This window comes from Mesoplodon mirus (assembly GCF_964341445.2).
Source record: "Mesoplodon mirus genome assembly, chromosome: 2".
In the NCBI taxonomy this organism is placed as follows: domain Eukaryota; kingdom Metazoa; phylum Chordata; class Mammalia; order Artiodactyla; family Ziphiidae; genus Mesoplodon; species Mesoplodon mirus.
In genome coordinates this window covers 82,053,147-82,079,200 of record NC_138977.1, presented here as the reverse complement: position 1 = coordinate 82,079,200, position 26,054 = coordinate 82,053,147, and the positions used below count along the sequence as shown (strand labels likewise).

At 35.1% G+C, this 26,054-nt stretch overlaps 1 protein-coding gene across 9 annotated transcripts in view; it reads right to left on the bottom strand.

The window, feature by feature from the left end:
• Positions 1-328: 328 nt before the first annotated feature.
• Positions 329-26,054, bottom strand: part of N4BP2 (NEDD4 binding protein 2) — an 85,533-nt gene continuing 59,807 nt past the window's right edge. For 6 of the 9 annotated variants that reach the window (XM_082611496.1, XM_082611502.1, XM_082611501.1 and 3 more), the window contains 6 exons: positions 23,627-23,745; positions 18,108-18,246; positions 13,563-13,751; positions 12,495-12,663; positions 5,539-5,662; positions 329-4,140 (listed from right to left, as the gene is read on the bottom strand). In XM_082611496.1, coding sequence (XP_082467622.1) covers positions 4,095-4,140; positions 5,539-5,662; positions 12,495-12,663; positions 13,563-13,751; positions 18,108-18,246; positions 23,627-23,745 — 786 coding nt within the window. In that variant the 3' untranslated portion in view covers positions 329-4,094. Of the gene's footprint in view, positions 4,141-5,538; positions 5,663-6,383; positions 11,181-12,494; positions 12,664-13,562; positions 13,752-18,107; positions 18,247-23,626; positions 23,746-24,310; positions 24,448-26,054 lie in introns of those variants that run through there. The other 3 variants (XM_082611499.1, XM_082611498.1, XM_082611505.1) reach the window with 3 other exon arrangements.

Below are 26,054 nucleotides of genomic sequence, written 5' to 3'. Positions count from 1 at the left end.
TCTGCTTTGGAGGTGAATAAAGTTCAAAGGCCTTTAATATTAATTAAAGTATTACTTGAATCCTTTAGAGATGCAATTCTTAATTTTGACATCAGTCAAAAGATATAAGGTTATGAAAAGACAAATCTAGCTAACCCATTTACCTGGTTCAAAAGTAGACCCCTATTTGCTATAGCAAAATAATTTAAACTAGAATAAAAGGTGTGGTACAAAAATGAAAAATTTTTGACCCTTTTCCCTTGAAATTACAAAGTTACACATACACATATATTTTAATATTTAAACCACTAACCCTACCACATCAAATGAAGGATATCCTCACACTAGACAGTGGTTAAAGTATTTTATTAAATTAAGTACATAATTTGCAAATGGTTTCATAAGAAATTTTAAAAGCAAAGTTATAAAACATTTTCAATAAAAAAGTACAGAGTTAACAGCAAAATTACATTTTCTTTATAGTACAAATAAAAGTATTTTGTTTCTTATATACTATCTGAAAATTTTATAATATATTCTCCAACTGACAGCTGCAATATATTTTAATGAGAAGTCTCATGGTTAATTCAATCATTTGTTAATCAGGGTTCATCATTTGGACCATAAAATTCAACTGCTCAACTTTAAGGAAAATAATAAAATTCATCATCATGTAATGTGAAGTTATAAAAAGCTCTTCGGGATGTAGATGTATTCTAGCCTTATTTCTCTAATAAATTCTGCAAAGAGACATTAAGTAACACTGTAAACTTGAATTACATTTTAAAAATAAGCACCATTAACATACATTCTACACAAACTTACTTCACCTTTTAAATGACAATTTTTTTTGGCCACGCAAACATTTAAATCTGTTTTCTTTACCATGTAAATAAAAATAAGCAATATTTAACCACTACACAGAAAAATTATCAAACTTCACCTCAATTGCACAATGGAAAAGCACTTAGAAGAAGCACTTGGAAAAAACAGCACACATTATTTCTGTGTCTTTTTTATACATTTTGTCATTTTCTTAAATTGAGAGCAGTTAAAACATTGTCAGAGCAATTTCCTGAGTTTCAAAGTTTCCAATTTCCAGCTCAGAAATAACCAATCTTACTTTTATACACGTCCTTTTTCTAAGCATACAAAACACTTGAATTTAAAAAGACAAAGACCAGAATAAAGGATTGGAAACAATCCAAAAGAATTATTTAGCTTTTCTTCTCAAAATGTGTTATAATACACAAGACACTTTAAAGTCAGGATTTCTACTATACAATATGTCCTACATTTAAAGGCCTTTAAATTGCAAGTAGTATTGAAACACTAATAAATTGAAGAAACCTCAACTTGAAAACAATATAGAGATATATGAACATCCAATAAATGTAAGACAACATGCTTCCATTTCTCCTGTTGAAGGAAGGAAATGAATAGTTGGAAATACTGTTAAGAGTCCAACCCCACTTTCCCTGTGGTTTCCACATTAGTTCTCTTTTCCCCCTGGTAGATACTGGTAAGAGACTCTTGAAAGAATATAACTGTTACTAAACTCTTGCAAATTACAGAAGTGTTATACTTTTAAAATATTAATAACTTTGCAAAGAGCCATTCTAATAAGTCATATATTAGCACAAATATACCAATACATACATGAAAATTTTGATAACCCCCACATTATCATTAGTTTTGACACACAGGATTTAGAAATGGGCAAAAGAGAAAAATTTGATAATCCTCAAACTCTGTTTACCTTTGGCATACAGGATTTAGAAATAGGCAAAACAAGAAAGGGGCAATTATAAAATTTTCTTTCATAATTATGTGTTGGTTAAACTATGCTACATAGTGGGGTAGGAGGCAGTTTGGTACTAAACAACTTCATAAAAACATTTATGATGCTCATAATTTGCCTATATATTTATGGATGATTAAGAAGAAATACCCTAGATTTACCAAATAAAGCATAAAATTAGAGTTGATACAGTACAAAACATAGGTTCTTTCATTTGGTTTCTGCCCACAAAATACCCTACCTCTTGTTCTTTTTGACTGCTCCCACATCAATCATAATTATAATAAATAATACTGAAATAAGTCTAGCTGAAGTGCTCAAAAGTGATGTCTTTTTAAAACTGGGTAAGGAAATATAAAAACAGAAAATGAGTATGCAGCTGCACACACTAGAATAATTCTAGGTTTTAGTACTGTTATTCACATTTCTTAAATCGTATCAATTTATATGTAGAAAGACTTTATTTCATTAACAGTTGTAGTTTTATAAGTTGCTGAAAGGAATTGCTTTATTTTTAATGTACACAATTCTTCTAGACATCACACAAAACATAATGCCAAACTGTTGGCATTCTTTTCTTTTTTTTAACAAATTACCACAAACATAACAAATGTGAATAATACTTAAATACCAGTCACTATTTCTAATTAATAAACATATATTTTTATTTTTGTGGAAATGAATTCAATGATATGGCTCTTCTTTTACAAGCATGCTTTCATGATATATAAAGACATTTTTTGAATTTTATTTTCATTAAAATGTCTGTTCTTTTGGGAAACCATTCTGAAATTCAGGATTCTTTCAGTAATAGCTCAATCGTATCATTCCTGATCCAAATAATTTTTTATGCTTATCAAAAAGCAATTGTTCGCTAAAATTACGTATGTTGAAAATATCCTTCATATCCAAAGTCAAATTTATCTAAGCCAGTGTCTCACATTGGAAAATTATACTTCACCACACTAAACTTGCATAAAGGAAATTATAACTGACATACTAACAGGACTTTTTAGCTCACCAAAAAACAGAAGTCAATGAAAATTTCCTTTCAGAAAGTTGGTTCTTTTTAAAAATAAAGGTAAAAAACTTTTAAATTGTAATAATTTCTTTTATGATTATATCAAAAAAGTTTTCTATATCTATTTAAGTTAATAGGATTTTGACCTACTGTAATTTAGAAATTACATGCCTCAAATATAAAATATAGCTCTTTAAGTACTGTCTTCAATACCACTTACACAGACAGTTCTATAAGACTAGAAGCAGTTTTATAAGACAGGAGCACTTGGTAGATACCTAACCATTTCTCCTTCTCTGAAAACTTGCCTGCCTATGGAAGGTATAAAACTGCAATATAATCTCAGACTCCAACTTTACTCCTAGAAAATGTACACACACAGAACAAAGGAACAAAAGATAAGAGATCACGATCATATACAAAGCAGAAGAAAGTGCAACAACATGTCTTCCTTCCTGTAGGATATAGCAAAATGATTTTTTTTGTATTGTTTTGAAATCAAAAAGCACTCAAGTGTTTTTGTTAGATCTCCTTTCTTTCATTACTACTGATACTAGTACTTCTTTTTTTTTTAATTAATTAATTTATTTACCTTTGGCTATGTTGGGTCTTCGTTCCTGTGCGAGGGCTTCCTCCAGTTGCGGCAAGCGGGGGCCACTCTTCATCGCGGTGTGCGGGCCTCTCACCATTGCGGCCTCTCCTGTTGCGGAGCACAGGCTCCAGATGCGCAGCCTCAGTAGCTGTGGCCCACGGGCCCAGTTGCTCCACGGTATGTGGGACCCTCTCAGACCAGGGCTCAAACCCGTGTCCCCAGCACTGGCAGGCAGATTCTCAACCACTGCGCCACCAGGGAAGCCCAGTACTTCTTTTTTAAATACAAGCTTTTGAAGGGCTTGTATTATGAACCAGGTCTCAAAGCACTTTAAATACCTCTCATAGAAGCCTTTAAGACTTTACTAAATGTCAAACAACAATTAATATAAAGGTTACATTTTCTGTCTGAGAAAGAATCAGAGCATTTCAATCTTTAAAACTGCAGCTGATAATTTTCTTAAGACATTTTGTAATCAGTAAAAATTCTCTTTAATACTTTTAATAGACTACCTATTTGGCATGTGATTCAGTAAAAAATTAAACTTCTCTTGAATTTTGAAAAACATAATGTTTTTCTGTTTTATAACTGGACATTACTTCTAATAAAACACACATTTACAGTACAGTTGACTAAATTACTGCAAATAAAACTAATTTTAACCTACAAACCTTCACAATTTTAAGTCAAGGACATTTATTTTACTTTAGCATGACTTTCAAGCACCCTGGTTTAATTTCAGAGAACCTGCAGAAATGAAAAAAAGAGTTATTTTAAAGATAAGAATTTCAAACTGATTAAGAAACATAATCTTGTAATCAATTCAAGTGCCTATGGTAAACATAATATTCACTATCAAAACACTCTCCTTTAAGTTAAATCCAGCACTAATATCTATGCTTATGTTCCTTTTAATCTATTGTCAAAATAAATACATGACTAAGGCTGGGGGTTACTCCTAATTTAGTAGTTATTACAATTTAAGATTTTTTAAAATTCTCAAGCCTGTATTTGACCCTCATGAACAACAGCACTCTGCATGAAGGATAAGACGATGTCTGCATTACATTATTTCTATGCATTGTAACAGTACCAAGAAATCTCTAATAGGTAAGTCTGATTCATCAGGCCATGAAATGCTTTCAACTCCCTCACTGTGAAATTTAAAGAAACACAAGTCTCTGGGGCTTCCCTGGTGGCGCAGTGGTTGAGAGTCTGCCTGCCGATACAAGGGACACGGGTTCATGCCCCGGTCCGGGAAGATCCCACATGCCGCAGAGCGGCTAGGCCAGTGAGCCATGGCCGCTGAGCCTGCGCGTCTGGAGCCTGTGCTCTGCAACGGGAGAGGCCCACGTACCGAAAAAAAAAACAAAACAAGAAACACAAGTCTCTAAAACAGATCATTAATCCCAACATGATAATGTTGTGGTCTAACTACTCCTTTTGTAAAAGTAACTCTAATATGTCATCTATTTTCATGCTCAGAATTAACACTACCATTTTCTATAATATAGCCAACATTTTATTACATGACAAACAAAATATGCTACACTCATTGAAACTAGAAGTAAGGGAAGGAGGGTACTTAGATTCCTCATAACCACTTAATGAAAAAGGACATTTCATGTTTGTCAGCTAAGATCAATAATGGCACTTAGTTTATGAAGATGTATAAATTTGTAACTGACTGGAGATTTCCACTAATGTTTAAATACATCCAAATTATAACCACATTTTAGCAGAAGCTCCAACTCCTTCCAAAATCCACAGACATGTTATTTCTTTTCAAAGGAATTAAACAGCAACCTTAAACTATGATATGTATAATCTAACTACCTTGAATGATACATTATCAAAAAAACACAAATATACTTATTTTCTTTTAGATTTTTAATTTATGATATATGAAATAGTTTTGTCAAATGATTACTTCAACAACAAACATTTTTCTCTCATTTCTGGTTTAGTGGACATCATAAATCTAGAAAGGAATGTTATATATCATAATCTAGTCATGAATTTATGGCTAGAATCAGATGGTTAAATTTAGTTAACTATTTTAACAAATTGTTCTGAGCAAACTATTAGTGTTTACCATCTGCATATGGGCAACTGCCATTATCGATAACAGAAATCTATACTCACCTGAAGCTATGGCTTGTGAGGTATTTAATGACAGCTGGTTTGATGCGAGCAACTCCTCCCTGGCTGTGGTTTCCTCTCCCCGTAATCACAGAGAGATAGGGCTTACCACCATTCTGCTTAAATTCTGTTACAACAGGAATTGGAACCGTTAAAATTGATCTATCTTACATTCTCAACAGAAAACAAACCTTTACTCAAACACGTATGAAATAATTTTCATGAGGATTTAGAGACTTATCACTTCAAAAATCCCCAAATTAATGTTTTTAAATGTACTGTTTCATCTACATTTTAAGTATGGAAGCTTCCTAGCAACTCATCCACCTAAAGACTTTAGTGGGACTTCTCCTGTGGGGAGAGAGATTTCCATGTGCTATCAGAATTTCTCTCTGAAATAATGATAACAACAATAATATTAATGATACTTAACAATTATTACACACATGGAGTCAGGCATTGCTTTAAGTGACTTATATTTATTAACTAAGAATCTTTACAACAACTCTATTACTCTGAAGCCACCCAGCTTTGGTCTGATTAGCAGCTCTGCCACTAAATGACTGTGTGATAGGACCATGGACAATTACTTAGCCTATCTGTGCCTATTTCCTTAACAATAAAATGGGGTATAAGGCAACTGCTTTATAGAATATCATCCTCAGGAATAGCCATTAGCAAATCCACTAATTATAGCATGGACTGCAGTCTTACTGCTAAAGATAATCAATTATTAACTTAAGAAACTCTTCCAAACAGATGATTTTATAATATTGAATGAACCTGAGACTCTTAAAAGACCACAGTTTCTGCTTTGGAAATGACCTTGTGAAAATCAAGTATATAAATCCTGAAAGTCAGTAATAGCTACAATAAAATAACAAAAAAAACCTGTTAATAACAGGAGTTGATTTAATAATTCAATAGATACTTGTTCCTCAGTTATAAATAGCACAAGTTTTGGGCTTCCCTGGTGGTGCAGTGGTTGAGAGTCCACCTGCCGATGCAGGGGACACAGGTTCGTGCCCCGGTCCGGGAAGATCCCACATGCCGCGGAGTGGCTGGGCCTATGGGCCATGGCCACTGAGCCTGCGTGTCCGGAGCCCATGCCCCGCAACGGGAGAGGCCACAACAGTGAGAGGCCCGCATACAGCAAAAAAAAAAAAAAAAAAAAAAAGCACAAGTTTTGACCTTTAGCATAAAATACATATACACATAAACATTCCATATTCTGCTCAGTAAGTTGCCCTAAGACTCCATCAGATCCACAAACAGACTGTTTTTTGAGTCTCGTATCTCCAGGGCAATATTTAGACTAGAATTTTAGTGGATATGTTGCTCCTGCATTTATAATTCCTTCTTTGCTTAAGATCCACCTCCATAACTTCAAGCAACATTTTGTTCAAAATTCAACTCTCTCTGCGTGATGGCTATACACGGGTATTCATTCTGTAAAAAGTTTTTATGCTATACAATAATTATTTGTGCATTGTTCTTTATGTGATATTACAAATAAATGCTTACTTAAAAAAAAATCTCTCAATTAACCATAATTCAGCTCTCGTCACTCCTTCACTACCGCTCCTCTCATCAGTTAAGTCAGTTATTTACAGCATTTCACCTTTCAATAGTTTACTTACTGCTCTGAAAATGTTCTCACATGCCTCGAAGTAGGGTGTCAGAGGATGTTTATTGAATGAATTAATATGCTTAGGTTCCCGAATTTCAGGTTAATCCTGCTTATCACCTTTTTAAACTGATTTTTAAGCATATCTCAGATTTCTTAACATTTCAACTGTAAATATTTCCGTATGTATTCAAAAAGGACTCTTTAAAAAAAACATAACCACAATGTCACCATCATATGGTACAAAGTTAAAAATAGTTCCTTAATATGTTTCTAAAAATGGCTAAAAATGTCCCCCAGTCGTCTCAAAAAAATGTTTTTACTGTGATTTGTTTGAATCAGGGTTGAAACAAGTCTCCACACATTGTAGTTGGTTGATATATTTCTTAACTTTTAATCTAAAGGTTCTCCTTCCCCCTGTGTGTGTGTGCACTTTCTTTTCTTATCTTTTTTTTTTTTTTTTACAATTTGTTGAAAAAATTAGATCATTTATCCTAGATATTTACAGTCTGGATTTTGCTGACTGTATCTCCATGGTGCCATCTAACATGTTCCTCTGTTCCCTATATCTGTATCGAGTAGTAGTCAGATCTAAAGGCTTTACTTGCTTCTGGTTATTTGGGGGCAAAAGAAGCTTCATGAGTAGTAGTGGTGTATATTTCAATAAGAAGACACAAAAGGGTCAGATTTTTTTTTTTTTTAATTCATCCCCAATTTTGACAATCATCTTTTATGACTAAAAGCAATGCGGGGCAGAGCCACAGATTTTTCCCCTGGACACATTTCTATTCAACAATACTACCATCTGCTGGTGATGTCAGTAACTACAGGCTACCACAGGTAGCAGGCACAAGATGGGCTTTGGCTTCCAAAAAGGGTTTGTATCTTGGGTCTGATCCACTATCACCTTACACAAATTATTTAACACTTTTATTCTCATAATTTTTTCTATTGAGATAAAATTCACCTAACATAAAATTCATGATTTTAAAATGTACAATTCAGTAGTTTTTAGTACATTATTACAATGTTGTGTAACCATCAACACGATCTAATTCCAGAACATTCCATCTTCTCAAAAAGAAATTCTGTTCCTGTTAGCAATCTCCATTCCCCCCCTTCCAGTCCCAGCAAACATTAATGTACTTTCTGTTTCTATTGATCTGCCCATTCTAGACATTTCATGTACAATAAATGGAAATCATGTAATATGTGGCCCTTTGTACTGGCTTCTTTCACACTGCATAATGTTTACAAGCTTCATCCATGTTGTAGCACGTATCAGCATTTCATTCCTTTTTATGGCTGAATTATATTCCATTGTATGGATATACCACATTTTGTCCATTCACACCAGTTGATAAGATTTGGGTTGTTTCCACCTTTTGGCTATTATGAACATTCATGTACCAGCTTTTGTGTGGATGAATTGTGTTTTTAATTCTCTTGTGTACAAACCTAGGAGCAGAACTGCTGGGTCATATGGTAGCTCTGTGTTTAACCTTTCAAGGAATGTCAACCTTTTCCACAGTGGTTGTACCACTTAACATTCCCACCAGCAATATATGAGGGTTCCAATTCTCTGTATCCTTACTGACACTTACTCTTTTCCACTTTATTAAACTGTTTATATCATCAGTTTCCTTACCTATAAAATGAGAGGAATACCTACCCTTTATTCAGTCATTTATTCAAAAGTTTTTTAAAGTGGTGAATGAAAGGCTCAATATACAATAATGATTCAATAATCATCACTGACTCAATTCTTGGCCAAAAAGATGGACATTTAATAATCAATTATACAACAAGCTTTTTATAAGTACTGTGATACAGAGGAGTACTATGAGAGGCTTTCAATAGGGAGCCTAATTTAATCTGGAGGTTAACAAATGATAATGTAGATAAACATAAAGAAAAGGAGAAGAAGCAAAACACGAGATGAGAATGTAGAGACAGGCCAAGGAACAATCATGTAGGGATCTGGGAATTTATGCTAAATGAAACATAGCAACCTGTACTTTCTTATCACAATGCTAACCATTTATGTAACTATTTATTCACTGTCATCTATCCTACTAGACAGCAAACTCCATAAAGACAGGGATTGTGTGTCTTTTTCACTGCTTTATCCCTGATGTCTAGAATATAGAAGATAATCAGATTTTATTGAGTAAATGATTTACTCATCCTCTATAGACAAAATATTCCTTTATAATACTTCCATATAATACTTCTACTTTTCTTTTCTCCAGATTAAATAATGTATTTAAACCGCTCTTAAATTTTCTCTTTTCTAATCTTTATTGTTGTTGTTTTCTAGTTCTTTCTCCAAGATTTTCAAAATTCTATTTAAAAAACAACTGGGGGAGGGGGATCCTCTACTTTATCAAAGAATGTCTGCTAATAAACAGAGAAGGAACACAAAATTATAAAACACCATTATGAGAACTTCCCTGGTAGCACAGTGGTTAAGAATCCTCCTGCCAATGCAGGGGACATGGGTTTGATCCCTGGTCCTGGAAGGTCCCACATGCTGCAGAGCAACTAGGCCTGTGCGCCACAACCACTGAGCCTGCGCTCTAGAGCCCGTGAGCCACAACTACAGAGCCCGCATGCCACAACTACTGAAGCCCGCATGCCTACAACCAGTGCTCTGCAACAAGAGAAGCCACCGCAACTAGAGAAAGCCCACGTGCAACAACAAAGACACAACACAGCCCAAAATAAATATATTTTAAAAAATAATTTTTTAAAAAAACACCATTATGCAACCACCAATATAATAATTGATTCAGACAAGGATCATCTGTGGATGCTAAAATCATTAGGCAAAATGAGAACAGTTATTCACACAGTCACAAAGTATCAATCACCAAAATTTACTAATTGATTACAAAGGGAGAAAAGGTACATTTACAAAGTGAAATCTGATATGATAGAGTCCCACATTAAGCTAAGAAATCAAACTTAACACCACCAATACTGGGGCAAACTGACCATATATGTCTCTTGATTAGTTCCCCAAGGATGACCTAACATCTCCTATGCGGTATTTTCACCAAGAAAATTTTAAACTGAATCTAATCATGAAGAAACAATCAGACAAATTAAAATTGTAGGGCAATCTACCAAACAACTGGCGTGGAGTCTTTAAAAATGTCAATAACATGGAAAACAAAAAACAGACTGAGGAACTCTTCTATATTATAGGATGCTACAGATTTGGGACAATCAACTGGAACATATGATGCATGACTAGATCCTGGATTGGGGGCGGAACATGGCACAGCTACATAGGACATTTCCATACAACTGGAAAAATCTGAATATGGCCTGTATATTAGACAATATCATTATAACAATGTTAAATGTCTTAAAAGTGATAATGTATTGTGATTATGTAGGAGAATGAATTTGTCCTCAAGAGATAAACATGCTGACATATGCAAAAGTAAAGCACCACAATGTTTAATGAGACTTATTCTCAAATGGTTCAGCAGAAAAAAATTCTAGAGAGATAATAAACAAATGTGGCCAAATGTTGACGACTGATCAATCTAGGTAAAGGATATATGTACAATTCATATATTGTACAAAATTTGTACAATATGTATATTGTACAATTCTTTCAACTTCTCTGCAGGTTTTTAATTTTTCAATATAAAAAGCTAGGAAAAAGGATAATGATAAGAGTACACATGTTGATATGCAAAATAAAGCTCACTGCAACATTATAATTAAACATCCATCAATAGAGGGATGGATACATTATGATAAGGTCACACAATACTACACAGCAGTTATAATAAAAAAAAAACTCAATCTGTCGAGATGAGTAGATCTTGAAAACTGTATTGGGTAAAAATAAAATAAGTGGCTTGGCTGACGATATAGTGTGACACCATGTATGTTCATTTTTTTAAACTCACAAAAAGGATACTACAGACCAATTATGGATGAATGTACAATACACGTAGTAAAGGTATTTTCAAAACTGTCCAGGATGATGCAGACCAAACTGAAGGATGTTGATTTCCATCAGAAAGGGAGAGAAGAAAGAGAAAAGGATTGGGGATAATGCAAAGGGAGGAACAATAACAACAAAAATATATATATATGAAGCACATACAGTAAAATGTTATCACTTGTTACTTACATTCATGGGTACAGAGGTGTTCGTTATTTTACTTGCAACTTTTTCAATGTGGTTTTCATGATAAACTTTTTATATCAATTATATTTAATCAAGCATTTAATTACAGCTGAATTGTAAAACCTATATGTGCTGAACTGATAAACCTATATAACATATAGTATAAAACTTTCTAATATATATACAAATTAATTAACCAGAACAATACAGCTATCAATGACAGAGCAGTATTATTGAACCACAGGGTAATAACTGAGGCATGGATTCCATGTCTCCACAATAAAATGTAAGACAAAGAGAAAGCCAAGTTGAGAATTCAAAATATCCTAGTAGTGCTAAGAGGAGATGACTCCCTAGTATTAGAGTCTGGGGTACTACAACAGATTGAATTTTCCCAAGTGCTACCATTTGGTGATGAAAAGGAAACAAGATGATAAACCAACAAGATACTTTAACGTATATAAAGTACATGATATTGATTGTAAGAGGCAGGCAGTAGCATTCCTACTGACCCTCAAAGACAACATACAAGCAGAAAGGGAGAAGGGCATACCACCATAATGCAAACACTCATAAATCCTGCCTTTATGATAATTCTGTAAAAATCCTATCACCTAATTTACTTCTGCATTTTTAAATTTTTTTTTTAGTGGTACGCGGGCCTCTCACTGTTGTGGCCTCCCCATTGCAGAGCACAGGCTCCGGAAGCGCAGGCTCAGTGGCCATGGCTCCCGGGCCCAGCCGCTCTGCGGCACGTGGGGTCGTCCCGGACCGGGGCACGAACCCGTGTCCCCTGCATCGGCAGGCGTACTCCCAACCACTGCACCACCAGGGAAGCCCTACTTCTGCATTTTATTAAACATCTGTTGAGCAACTGACATCTAATAAGTATCTATTAGCTTTAATAAATGTCTACTGAACAAAGATTATATTCCTGAATGGTCCAGAGGATTCTCAGATTACATCATGCCCTCCCTTTGACAATTATAACAAAGGAATACAAACATAACTGAAACAGGAAAATAAAAATGTTAATGGACATGGCAGTTAGAATTCTTTCCCAAGGTTTTCTTGAAGAATGAATCTAATACAAACATCTATAAATGTGGCACAGATATCCTCAGCCTGCACGTTCAGACTCCTTGAATTTGTGAAAATCTGTCATGACTATAGTCCTACCTTCAGTTTTCTGCTGTAAAACTGTCATCAAATGTTCTATAGCCTCATCCACATGCAGCCCATGGAGGTCTAAAACATTCTGTGGCAGCAGGGAGGCATTGACTTTCTCAAAGATCTCCACAGCAGCAAGGTGATTGGCTTCTTTCATCTTCTGCTCATGGAGACTACCCTTTAATTATAAATATATCATCAGTAATCACTTTTGATATCTGCTACTTAGTAAGCAATGAGGAAACAAATAGTGCCCCAAATAAAAGGAAGAACAAAAAAGGCAACAACAAATGTAAAATTTTAAATAATGCAATGGGCTAATATGCAAGAATGCACCAAAATTTAGGTGAATTTCAGTGGACAAATAACATAGTTCTTAAACTACTAAATCATCATTTCTAACACATTCTCTGATCCAAAAATCATAGGAAAGGGACACTTAAATAAACACACATCTCAAGAAGAATCCACTGGTTTACCTTTTGATAATCCTGAGTCTCAACCCTTTAAAACCTTGTAGTTACCCCTGAAGTCGTTCCTCAAGGTTTGCTATTATTATTGCTCACAAGGTTATACCGGTTTGATACCTTTTTCTGCTCCATCATAAAAAAGTAAGTGATATGGAACCACAGAAAACAAAAAGTAAATCAATCAGGTTTCTTGTAATACCATGCTGTATGAGACCAGGTAGAAATTTTACTTCCCTGAGAGATATTAATGTAACTTTCTTTTTCTGACTATGATAGTGATACACAACTTAAAATTCAAGCATGATAGAAAGCACAAGACCTCTGTAATCCCACCCTGGGATGGCCAATATTAACATTCTGCTTCCTTTCCTCCAGAAAATTGGTATCTGTTTAGAAGCAGTACTGAATGAGAGAATCCAACCTAAAAGAAAATATGGACTGTCGGAATTCTCAGAACCATACATTTCTTACATATTAGGATACTTTATATCACTTATACAATGTACATTCCCCAGAATAACTTAATCAAGCCACAGTATGAGTATTATCTGCTTCAAGATTATTCAGACGTTGTAAGTGACAAAGAAAAAATAATTTTCCTCTTTACTTGCTGGGCATAAAACGTGGCAACGTTTTTCTTCCCCATCCGATAAGCTTCTTTTGCCTTGCTATAGCATTCCATCCTCTTCTGCTGATGCAGGAAAGCCTCTGCCCTGTAGTCATCATACTCTGGGTACTCAAAATCCTGGAAAGATGGTTCGCTTGGTATATCTTCAGTCTCTTTCAATTTCTTTACCTGTAAGGTGTTACACAATAAGTAAAATATGAAAAAAAAGTAGAAAGCACAAACTTTACCTTCAAAAAAATGTACATGAAAACTGGGCTCTACTAATTTTTATCTTTCTTCTTAAAAAACAGACTCTCCCTACTGTCTATCTAGTAAGTCATGCACTTAGCAACTACTGTTAACCTTTTCATGCTATAAGCATACTCCTTCTTTAACCATTCTTATCTTAGAAGATGTTAAAAAGTTCTCTAAAATTATGAAAAAAAAAATCAAGCCAAAAGAGAGAATATAAGATATTCAAGGAATGATGTTCATTTATCTAATGCAACATTTTCCAAATTTTAGTTTGTAAACCCATTCAAAGGATCAGTCCAACCACTTAAGGAAGTAATGGCATATTTCAATATTTTTAAAAAACCAATCGATAAAGTAATTGAATAATATTCTTGTTAAAACAGAAAGGCATGTGGAGTAACCATGCCTTATAGTAGGTAAAAAAATCATAAGGAGGTTTATGGGCAGTTTTCAATCAGCTGACTACCAACTAGCTGCTACGGTAGCGTTGACTTTTTGAGTTTTCTGAAATATCATCAAGTAGTTGTTACCCATATGGGACCTTAAATTAAAGAAACTAAACTAACTCTAATTTAAAACACAAGGTTAATGAAAATAATAATTATTACACAAATACGCCTCAACACTCTCCACCAAATAGAAAAGAATAAAATTAATGTGTCACCATATTTCTAACTCATTACCACAGTCAAAAATCTGTAAATATACAGTCAATTTATTTTTTGCAACAAACCCAAGGCTCTCTCTTACCTAAGAATATTCATAGGACCTACATCCTTATGTCACGCTCAGTAGTAAATAATCACAAGCTTCTTTCATATTAATGTTTAAATATTCTGTGAGTATATGGCTTGCATCCCTGATAAAATCAAAGATTTTCCAGGGAGAGGATAATAAAAACACTTTCTATGACCTCTGAAAAGCCCACAGTGCCTAACAATATGGTCATAAACATTTCACAGCTTTAAAGTCTCTCACTGTTGGTGTTCATACTAAAAAATGCAAATACATTTGGTTCTCTGGGAAGGGACCTTTCATTTCTTATTTTTAAAAAAGAAAAAACAGGGAATTCCCTGGTGGTCCAGTGGTTAGGACTCAGCACTTTCACTGCCAGAGGCCGGGGTTCAATACCTAGTGGGGGAACCAAGATCCCGCAAGCCGCATGGCGTGGCCAAAAACAGACAGTACATAATGAGAGATACTTTATCAAATAGCTACTCTCTTTTAAAATAAAACCAAAATTTATTTTTACATCCCTTTCATAGTGATGTGGTTTACTATAACTTCATTAACAAGGGCCAAGTGAAATACATGCTGCCTAAGAATTAATGTAATTAGTGTCACCTGAAAGGGTGATGTACTATTATACCAAAACCATTTCCAATGGTAACAAACTTGCAAATTTTATTAAAGGCTAAAGGGAAAAAGTAGTAGTATTAATAAAACACAGTTTTAAATAAATGTTAGTTTCTTGAACAAAGCAGATAAACCAAAATGTTACTGGTATCATGATACTCCCCTTTAGTATCTCTGATCCCTTGGGATCCTGGGATATCAAAGACAGACTATTCTGCTCACAGATCTTAAAAGATTTTTATCAGTGTTGTGACACCTGCCTACGTTTTTTGAGAAAGGCTAAGAATAATCTCCAGTATAACTTACCCAAATTTACGTTCTGGCCAACATTTACACAACTCACAAAATCCCTTTTCTGATTCCAACATTTCTAACCATCTCCCACTTTGAGCAAGCACACTTTGTCCCCATCACTTCCTCTATCACCATAATGACCAAGAGTGCCTTGCTCTATTATCAGGTGAAAAAGTAATCTTCATTCCCAGTTTGGCACTGAAGGTCTCATCATCATCTTGTACACTCCCTGAAGCTTATAATATACTGCACCTATCCATGATGAACACAGGCATCAGTGGTACACTTGGTTCCTGCTCTGTGTACACACTAACAGATCACATGAAAACCAAAATTACCTAAGTTCTACATATCAGCTAAGTGATGGTGAAATATTCAAAGAAAAAAGGCAACACACAAGTGGTGCTCCACTATCCCTGAGCAGTCTTATTAATAAGTAAGTATAGCAGGATGATTGAGGACTGTTTAAAAAAGAAAAAAAAGCCTAAAATGAATACAAGATTAATATACAAAGTCAATTGTATTTCTATGTATTTGCAATGTACAATCCAAAAATAAAATTAAGAAACCAATTTCATTTATAATAGCATCAAAAAAATAAAATGCTTAGAAATAAATTTTTTAAAAGGCATGTAAAACTTATACTCAAAACTACAACACACTGTTGAATGAAATTAAGAGGACCTAAATAAATCGAAAGGGACTCCATATTCATGAACTGGAAGACAATATTGTTAAGATCACAATACACCTCAAATTGATCCATAGGCTCAACAAAATCCCCATGAAAATTCCAACTGGCTTCTTTGCAGAAATTGACAAGCTGATCCTAAAATTCACATGGAAATGCACGAGGACCAGAATAGACAAAATAATCTTGAAAATAGTTGAAAACTCACACTTCCCAATTTCAAAACTTACTACAAAGCTACAGTAATCAAGACTGTGGTACTGGCATAATGAGAGACATACAGATCAATGGAATGAAACTGAGAGTCTAGTGATAACTTTATAGTCAATTCATTTTCAACTAGGGTGCTAAGAAAATTCTATGGGGAAGAGCAGTCTTTGCAACAAGTGGTGCTGTGACAACTGGATATCCACGTGCAAAAGAATGAACCTGGACCCCTATCTCACACCATATATAAAAATTAACCCAACATAGATCAAAGCTCTAAATGTAAACACTAAAACTATAAAACTCTTAGAAGAAAACTCAGGTGTAAATCCTCATGACCTTGGAGTAGGCAATAGTTTCTTAGATATGATACCAAAAGTACATCCATAAAAAGAAAAAAGATGAATTGCACGTGATCAATTTTTAAAACTTTTGTGCTTCAAAGGACATCATCAAAAAAGTGAAGAGACAACCCTTGGAACGGGAAAAATTCTGCAAGTCATATGTCTGATAAGGTTCTTGTACGTAGGCTATATAAAAATTCATACAACTAGAGAATTTTTTTAACTGTAATGGGTAATGGATATTAATAGACATTTCTTCAAAGAAGTTATTCAAATGGCCAGTAAGCACATGAAAAGATGCTCAACATCACCAGTAATCAGGGAAATGCAAATCAAAATCACAATGAGATACCCCTTCTGTATTAGCCACGTGTTTTATTTCCTGTATTCTGATGCTTTGACATCTGGGGCCTTGCTAACCCCCAGAGACACAGCACCCACCACCTTGGGGTTAGCTAATTCCTAGAGATAGGAAACAACTCACTTGCTAGAATGCTTTATATATTCAAACCATCCAATCTAGAGCCCATACCCCCAACCACCTTCTTTATGGGGCTCTCACTCTCTGACTACCATCTATATACCCTGATCACCGAAGCCAGGTACCAGAAAACTAGGGACAGTTCCTATGCCCCAGAGCCTGCTGAAATTATTCAAACTAGTCCATCCTAAACCTGCTTATTACTCTGCCTCGCCCAGTCCTTCCTGCAGACACCACAAAAAAGGCTCTTGCCCACACTTCCCCCCTACTTCCTTTGCCTCCTTGACCCTGGTGCTTCCTCATGTGGCTGTGGGCCATGCCTCCTGTTTCTAGGGATCTGTGAGTATAATAAACTTCCTTCACAACATTTCCATGTCTGGGTGTCTGACCATACCTGATTAAAACAAATCCCAGGTACCCATAAAACAACTTCACACCCACTAGGATGGCTATAATCAAAAAGACAGATGATAACAAGTGTCAGAGAGGATGTGGAGAAATTGTAACCCTCACACACTGCTGATGGAAATGTAAAAGAACGTAGCTATTTGGGGAAAATGCTTGGTAGCTTCTCAAATGGCTAAACATTTCCACCCACATTATTTATGCCCTAAGACCCATCATATTACACCCACTGCTATTCAATTAAGCCTCATACTCTACTGTGTAGTCTACACATAAAAAGTTACAGAAATTCCAATGCTTGTTGTGCACAAAGGCTTTAAAGAAAAAAATATAATCAGCTATAAATTCACTATTTTGAGCAAACAGATATTCTAAACCAAATATGCTATTGGTGGTTAAATTTCCAGTCTATGAAAAATGGTGAGAAATAATCATTAAACTATCTAACAAACCAATTACATTTTCAAACACAATTATTTACCATTACTGTAAAAAATTAAGTAGCTCTATACCTTTTTCTCCTTAGACTTCTGTGCAGTATGAGAAGTGACATTCTCATTTTGGTGAACAAACTCTTGTGCTACCACTGTTTTTACAGGGTCTCCTTCAAGAACACAATTTAGAAATTGCACTGTGTGTTCTAACGAATAGCTGTAGAGAGTTGAAGTACAAATATGAGGTCAGTAAATGAAAATAAAAGTTATGTGGAAACATTAACATAAGCAATCTTTCAAAATCTTAGAAGAATATGAAAAATTGGCTCACTTCTGAGTTTTAAACATGAAAATTAAACACTCATTGTGTATCTCAAGACTCAAGAATGAACAGAAGGAAAGTGTCAAGTTAGAGGCTCTCAAGAACTAATTTTTTAAATGAATACCAAAAAGTAACATATTGATAATTAATTCATTTTCTTATCTTTTATTCCAGGTAAATTTTCCACAAATCTTTCTTTCATCTTATCACCTATACTTAAGTCCCTTGTTGGATTCACACATGGTTTCAGTTTCCTTCAAACATCAAAAACAGACAATAAATCCTTAAAATGACATTTTTATCCTGTCAAATTTTACATTTTACTTATACCATGGCGTTCTAGTCAAAGAAATTCTAAGCAGGGATATAGAAAAGAAAAACTAAAACACTACCCTACCTCCCACCCCTACATTATTTAGGCATATTTTCATGGTGATACTATATTATGTGGAATATGAAATTCTACAAAAATTGACAAACATCTGAAACACTAATATCCCCGTATCCAAAGAAACTCATTCCAAAGCAAATTATAAATGACTTTATACTGCTCATTATTTCAGACTATTTATGCCTCTGATCTTTTCCAATGGCCAGATAATGAAGAGCTGACCACAAAGGACTGTTTTTTTTGTTTGTTTGTTTTTTTTTTTTTTTTTTTTTTTTTTTTTTTTTTTTTTTGCTGTACGCGGGCCTCTCACTGCTGTGGCCTCTCCCGTTGCGGAGCACAGGCTCCGGACACACAGGCTCCGCGGCCATGGCTCGCGGGCCCAGCCGCTCCGCGGCATGTGGGATCTTCCGGGATCGGGGCACGAACCCGTGTCCCCTGCATCGGCAGGCGGACTCTCAACCACTGCGCCACCAGGGAAGCCCAAAGGACTGTTTTTGAAATGTGATAAATAGTTATCTAAAATACTGTGATATTTTGCTATTCTTCAATTTATTAAAGACAACCCTTGAAGGGGAACCATTTGGGACTACCAATTCTCCTTGAGCACTCTCATCTTGCCGCCTCACATATGCTCAACAAATAGGGGTTTCTAGGGGCTAGAAGCTACTAGAAATTAACCACATCCTAACTAGTTTTTTTTTTTTTTTTGCGTTATGCGGGCCTCTCACTGCTGTGGCCTCTCCCGCTGCGGAGCACAGGCTTCAGATGCGCAGGCTCAGCGGCCATGGCCCACGGGCCCAGCCGCTCCACGGCATGTGGGATCCTCCCGGACCAGGGCTCGAACCCGCGTCCCCCGCATCGGCAGGTGGACTCTCAACCACTGCGCCACCAGGGAAGCCCCTAACTAGTTCTTAAAATCACCTGGCTTGCCCACTCCTAGGGCTGGAAGCCAGTCCCCACCACAGGTGCTGTTAGCAGTGCGTGGCCCTGGAAGATGACACTGCAGGCGTATACTGCAGTAACTGAATGAACCTACCCTTCTTACCAGGGTGAAACTGAAGCTAATGGTAACTGAGACAATTATCCAGCTGTTGGCAGAGAAATGGAGGTAATCACTTAATACCATAATACCTGCCCCGAGGGGCCTGACTGACCAATCACTCTGAGCATCGAGAGGAAGGACTCAACTCAGTCCCCTTATCTTGCCTGGGGAACCACAACTCTGGGTAATTTCACATCAGGGCTTCTTGCCCTAGGTCCCCACAGAAGAGAGCTGCCATGTGCCAGCACCACCCTCCTAACACCCAGTGCCTTGGGATATTTTAACACATAACTCTAAGAAAACAGGTGTTTAGGTAGCAAAAATAAATAGAAAAATTGTGGATTGAAATAATACCATGAAAAACTTGATTCAAGTGACATATTTAGAACTCTGCATACTCAGCAGAGAATATTCTTTTTCAAAAGCACTTTCAGGGACTTTCCTGGTGGTCCAGTGGTTGCGAATCCACGTTCCAATGCAGGGGACGTGGGTTCAATCCCTGGTCGGGAGCTAAGATCCCACAGGCCACGGGGCAACTAAGCCCACGTGCCGCAACTACTGAGCCTGCGTGCTCTGCAGCCCGCGAGCCAGAACTAGAGAGAAGTCAGCACGCTGCAACGAAAGATCCTGCATGCCACAACTAAGACACGAAGAAGCCAAATAAATAAGTAAATAAATATTTTTTTAAAAAGGCACTTTGTGCAATATTTGTAATAACTGATCATGTATTAAACCACAAAGGAAATCTTAACTTCCAAAAAGTAGGACTCTTTCAGGCTGCATTCTTATACCCCAACACAACAAAACAAACAGTAATCCCCCCCCACCAAACTATCAAACCATTTAGAAAATATAAAACTCTTGGATAAATTAGAAAGTCAAAGTGAATCAGAGATTATTTAGAAAAAAAATGAAAATACTACATATCAAAATCAAAACATTACATATATATCAAAAACATTATACAGAAAAAAATTCACACCCTTAAGTATATTTGTTATTAAAGATTGAAAGGAAACAAACTAACCAAAGAGTTGAAAACATAACAAATTTAAAGAGAAAGGAACCATCAAAAATAGAAAAGAATCACCAAAAATAAATGATTAGAGAATATAAAACAGACTTTGATCAATAAACCAAGAGCCTGTTCTTTAAAAGGGCCAATCTGATAAACAGCAATGACAAAGAAAATAGAAAAAAAACATTAGGAAAGGAAAAAAGGACATGATAAATACAAAATAATGTTTTTAATTATCACAGAATATTATATACAACTTAACAATAATAAACATGATGATTTTCTAGAAGACAAACTACCAGAAAAGACTCATGGAAAAAAAGCAAACATCTGGGCTTCCCTAATTGCACAGTGGTTGAGAGTCCGCCTGCCGATGCAGGGGACACGGGTTCGTGCCCCGGTCCGGGAAGATTCCACATGCCGCAGAGCGGCTGGGCCCGTGAGCCATGGCCACTGAGCCTGCACGTCCGGAGCCTGTGCTCCGCAACGGGAGAGGCCACAACAGTGAGAGGCCCGCATACCGCAAAAAAAAAAAAAAAAAAAAAAAGCAAACATCTGAATAAAGCAATATCCCTAAAAAGATAGTGAAAAGACGTTCTCCCTAAAGAAAAGCGAAGAGACCTTCCCCCTAAAAAGGCACAACCCCAGAACCTTCAAGGTACTAATTTATTTAAACTTTCCAGAGCACAGAGAAAAATGGCAGTCTTGCCAGGTTCTTTTATTAAGCCAAATACCAAATTAAACCCTAATACCAAAATCTGACAAAGATAACACAGGAACAGAATATCACAGACTTATCTCATTTAACTACTGTTGCAAAAATCCTGAAATCAATTCCGACACTACATTAAAGGAAAAAAACAAAACCTGAAAGATTTTTTTATTCCAGAAATTACTGTGACTGCCATGAAGTATACTAATAAACTAAAGAAAAAAAATCTATATTGGATTCTCCAAAGATTCTAAAAAGGCATCTATTTAAAACAACTCTTGCTAAAATAGGAATTTAAGGAATACATTAAGATCGAAAGTATGTATTACTCAAACCAGAAGCATTCCTAACATACTAAGCGTCAAAACACACTACAACACCACAATAATTAAAACAAGATGGTGGAAACTTAGGACCAAATAGCTCAATGGAATCAAAGAGTCTATAAAAGAAAATGTATATTTGAGAATGTAGTAAATATTAGTAATTCTATTTTATATCAGTGGGTAAAGGTGACCTATTCATCCAGTTAATCATTTGGAAAAAACAATTAAGTTAAACTCTACTTCATACCATACACATAAAAATGCTAGATAAACTTTTTAAATTTAACTATTAAAAATACTGTAGGGCCTCCCTGGTGGCGCAGTGGTTGAGAGTCCGCCTGCCGATGCAGGGGATACGGGTTCGTGCCCCGGTCTGGGAGGATCCCATATGCCGCGGAGCGGCTGGGCCCGTGAGCCATGGCCGCTGGGCCTGCGCGTCCGGAGCCTGTGCTCCGCAACGGGGGAGGCCACAGCAGTGAGAGGCCCGCATACCGCAAAAAAAATAAAAAAAAAAAAAAAAATAAAAATACTGCAGAAAATATTTTCATAATATTGGGGTAGGACAGATTTTCTTAAAAAGTGATAAAACTCAGAACCAATAAGGGAAAAGACTTTCTGATAAAACATGAATTAAAATATGTATATGGCTATATCAGGAAAAATTACTATAATCTATATTAACAAAGATAACTACACATGATATATAAAGAGCTCTCACAGATCTAGAAAGAAATACAAACAGCCAAAAGGAAGACAGGCAAAGGGTAAGCAATTAATAGAAAAAGAAATTAATGGAAAAAAAGCTCAACCTCAGTAGTAATAAGGAAAATAAAAATTTAAACAGCAATGAAATATTTTTCACACCAGACTGGCAAAAAATTTAAAGATTCTTAATATCCAGGGCAGGTTACGCTATCAGCGCATATAACTAATATGGAAAGCCCTTTTATTTTATTTTTTTTTATTAGTTTCTGCTTTATAACAAAGTGAATCAGTCATACATATACATCTGTTCCCACATCCCTTCCCTCTTGCGTCTCCCTCCCTCTTACCCTCCCTATCCCACCCCTCCAGGCGGTCACAAAGCACCGAGCTGATCTCCCTGTGCTATGCGGCTGCTTCCCACTATCTATCTACCTTACGTTTGGTACTGTATATATGTTCATGCCTCTCTTTCGCTTTGGAAAGCCCTTTTAAAAGGAAATTTGGCATTAGCTGTAAAAAAAATTAATATACACACTCTGGACCAGCAATTTCACTTTTAGGAACTAGCCTACAATAACATTCACCCATGCACACAAAAATGTACGTTCAAGGATACTCAGTGCAACATGGTTTCCTTTTCTTATAGTCAAAAAGCCCATAAACAGAACATGTTTAAAGAAACTACGGTACTTTAAGAAATCACTTAAGAATACTATGGAATACTCTGTAGACTTTAAAAAGAAAAGAGTAGATCACAAAGTATGGACAGAAAAAATAAATAACAGTAAAACTACAAAATAGCACATAAAACACAACCTATTTTTGTGTTTATATAGACACAAAAGCAAATAGATACACATGTACACACATACATTAGTGTATGTATATGAGAAAAAACTGAGGAGGAATATGAACCAATTGACAGAAACTCCTCACTTTCTACATTATCGCATTTAAATGGTTTATAATATACCTATATTATTTTTGTTAACAGAAAAATAAAAATAAGAGATTAAAATGCATGACATATGCTTTCAATGACATCACAACAGAAACTACACACAATCCTTCTAGCACTCACTTGTGGTCCTTGAAAATGTCCACCAGAAAATTTTGGTTAATGGCTGGAAATATCTTAAAGAGCTGCTTCTCCTTTAGTTTAGTGGCACAATCTTTTTCAAATATAAGCGGCTCCCTTTTCTAAAACAAACAAAAAAAAGACAAAAACCATCTTTATGATGGAATTTACAATACTAGTTATGCTGACCCAAAAGCATGGTTATTTTATTGCAAAAAGACTAATAACTTGAAAGCAGTCACAGACTTTCTTCACTGATTAAAGGCTGAAATTAGTAATATAAGTATTCTTGCACAATTTATTTATATCCCATTTTTTGCTAAGTATTTGAAGCTGTTCATTAACACACACACACACACATACACACAATCACACATATACATATATGTGTGTGTGCATGTGTATATATACTCTCACATATACACACCCAACACATTCAATCATATTATACAAAAAAGGATATAGATATATATATAAAAACAGGATATAAATAAATGAAGTCAGAGAGTAGAGAAAATAAAGGTAAGAATATAGAATAAAGCTAGCAAGTAAAATTAGTATATAAATGCATGCCACAAAATCCTGTACAATTGCTAAAGGTGGGCCACAAATTCAGTTCTTAGCTTCTTAGTGGCCAAAGCAAAGGGGGAAACAAAGATTCTCAGTGTCCATAAAATAAAAACAAACCAGTTGCTCAGGAGAAGTACAGCTTTTTCTGGTACTGAGACCTGAGAGAAATTTCTCCCATGGGTCCTCATTAAAGGGACACTGTGTGATGCTGTGAACAACGTCCTCAAAAACATATTCTCCTCAATGGGTAGAAACTACAATGTACAAATAAGTTGCAAATTCAGGTTGACAGAAAATCTTAAAATTCACATTAAAATTTTTTTTTCACAAACATATTTACTCCAAAGTAATTGCATGAGAATTGTTACTAATTGTTATTTTTTCAAAGTCATATTTGGATTGTTTAAATAGCCAAACCGAAAGAGCTTTCCTAAAATGTGCCATTTGAATTCTAATTGAGGAATATGGTAATCATTCTTAAAGTGATTTCTAACTCTAAGACAATTTACTGACATTGTGATTTAACTATGTAATATTTTTGTTTATTCCAAAAATCCTAATGTCTGAAAAATAACTTCCTATAAAATTTCAAAGGTGTCTCTGAAAATACAAAAATTATAATAATTTAGGAAAATCCTCGAATAATTAATGGTTTTGAAGCCTAACCATATTTAGGCCATTTATAACACCAAACAACAATAAAAAAAGAACCACAACAGGTGACAATCTGACCAGTAAAAAGGAGTGATCAGACATCACAAGAGTGATGAAAACAGGCCACCTCGAGAATTTTAAATATTCACGTCTTATTTAAGATATACATTATAATCCAACCTTACTAAAAAATTCAGTGATCAGATTTACTAGCAATCTGCCAGATCATAGAGTTTCTAAACTACAAATTCTAAGGTCCCATCAATAAACTGAAAACTCATAACCGTAATCATGTTACAATTAATTATCCTATTCATACATTATGCCTAATGTTTATTTTATATGCTTTGCTTTAAAAGAATTTAAATGATACTTCTCCTTTGGGAAATTCTCTTACTGAGAAATTTCTCCAGAAATTCTCTTAACTGAGGCTCTAAGGGGGAATACCCTCAGGGTGAAGAGTACAGCTTCTATTACCAAATCCATGGAAAGAAAAGCAAAAATCACTGATAGGAAAAAAAAAAAAAATTTAAGTTGGAAAGTCAAAGAAACTTTTTTGTTCATTATTATACTAAGAGATTAAAAGGCAGGTTAGAACCATAAAGATAAGTTTCAGTAGAGGAAAATGGCATTTCAACAAAAAGTGTCACACCATTTGAGCATAAGTTCTAGGCTTTCCTTATTTTTTAAGAAAATCTATTTCTCCAATTTATTACATATGTAAATTGAAGGATATTTGAAACAACACTAAATTATAAGATCCTACTGAAGAGATTGTTCTTTGGATTATGTAAACATGCAAAGATGGTAATGGTAGCTTATTTCCAACTTAATTAACAAGATAACTGGGGGAAATAAATATGAAGGTAGAAGAATCCCATCATTCTTTCTATGCCCCAATTCTATGTATTTCAGCCAATATAAAGGTGTTCCTTTGAGCAGTCAAATGAGTGAAAAAAGAGGGTAAAATGCTTTAAGATCACCAACTAAGAAATTTTTTTTCCTTGAGAATTGGACTAAATAACCTCTAAGGTCTTTTCCCTTTTGATTCTGAAATTCTCTAATACTAATTTTCAGAATTCCAAAGAAGGTTAAGAAAAAGAAATGCAAAATAAACCAAATTCTCTTACAGCTTCATATCATATAATTAGATATGTTGAATAAAGAACAAAAATTAAGTTCAAAGCAAAGTGAAATATCTGTTTGA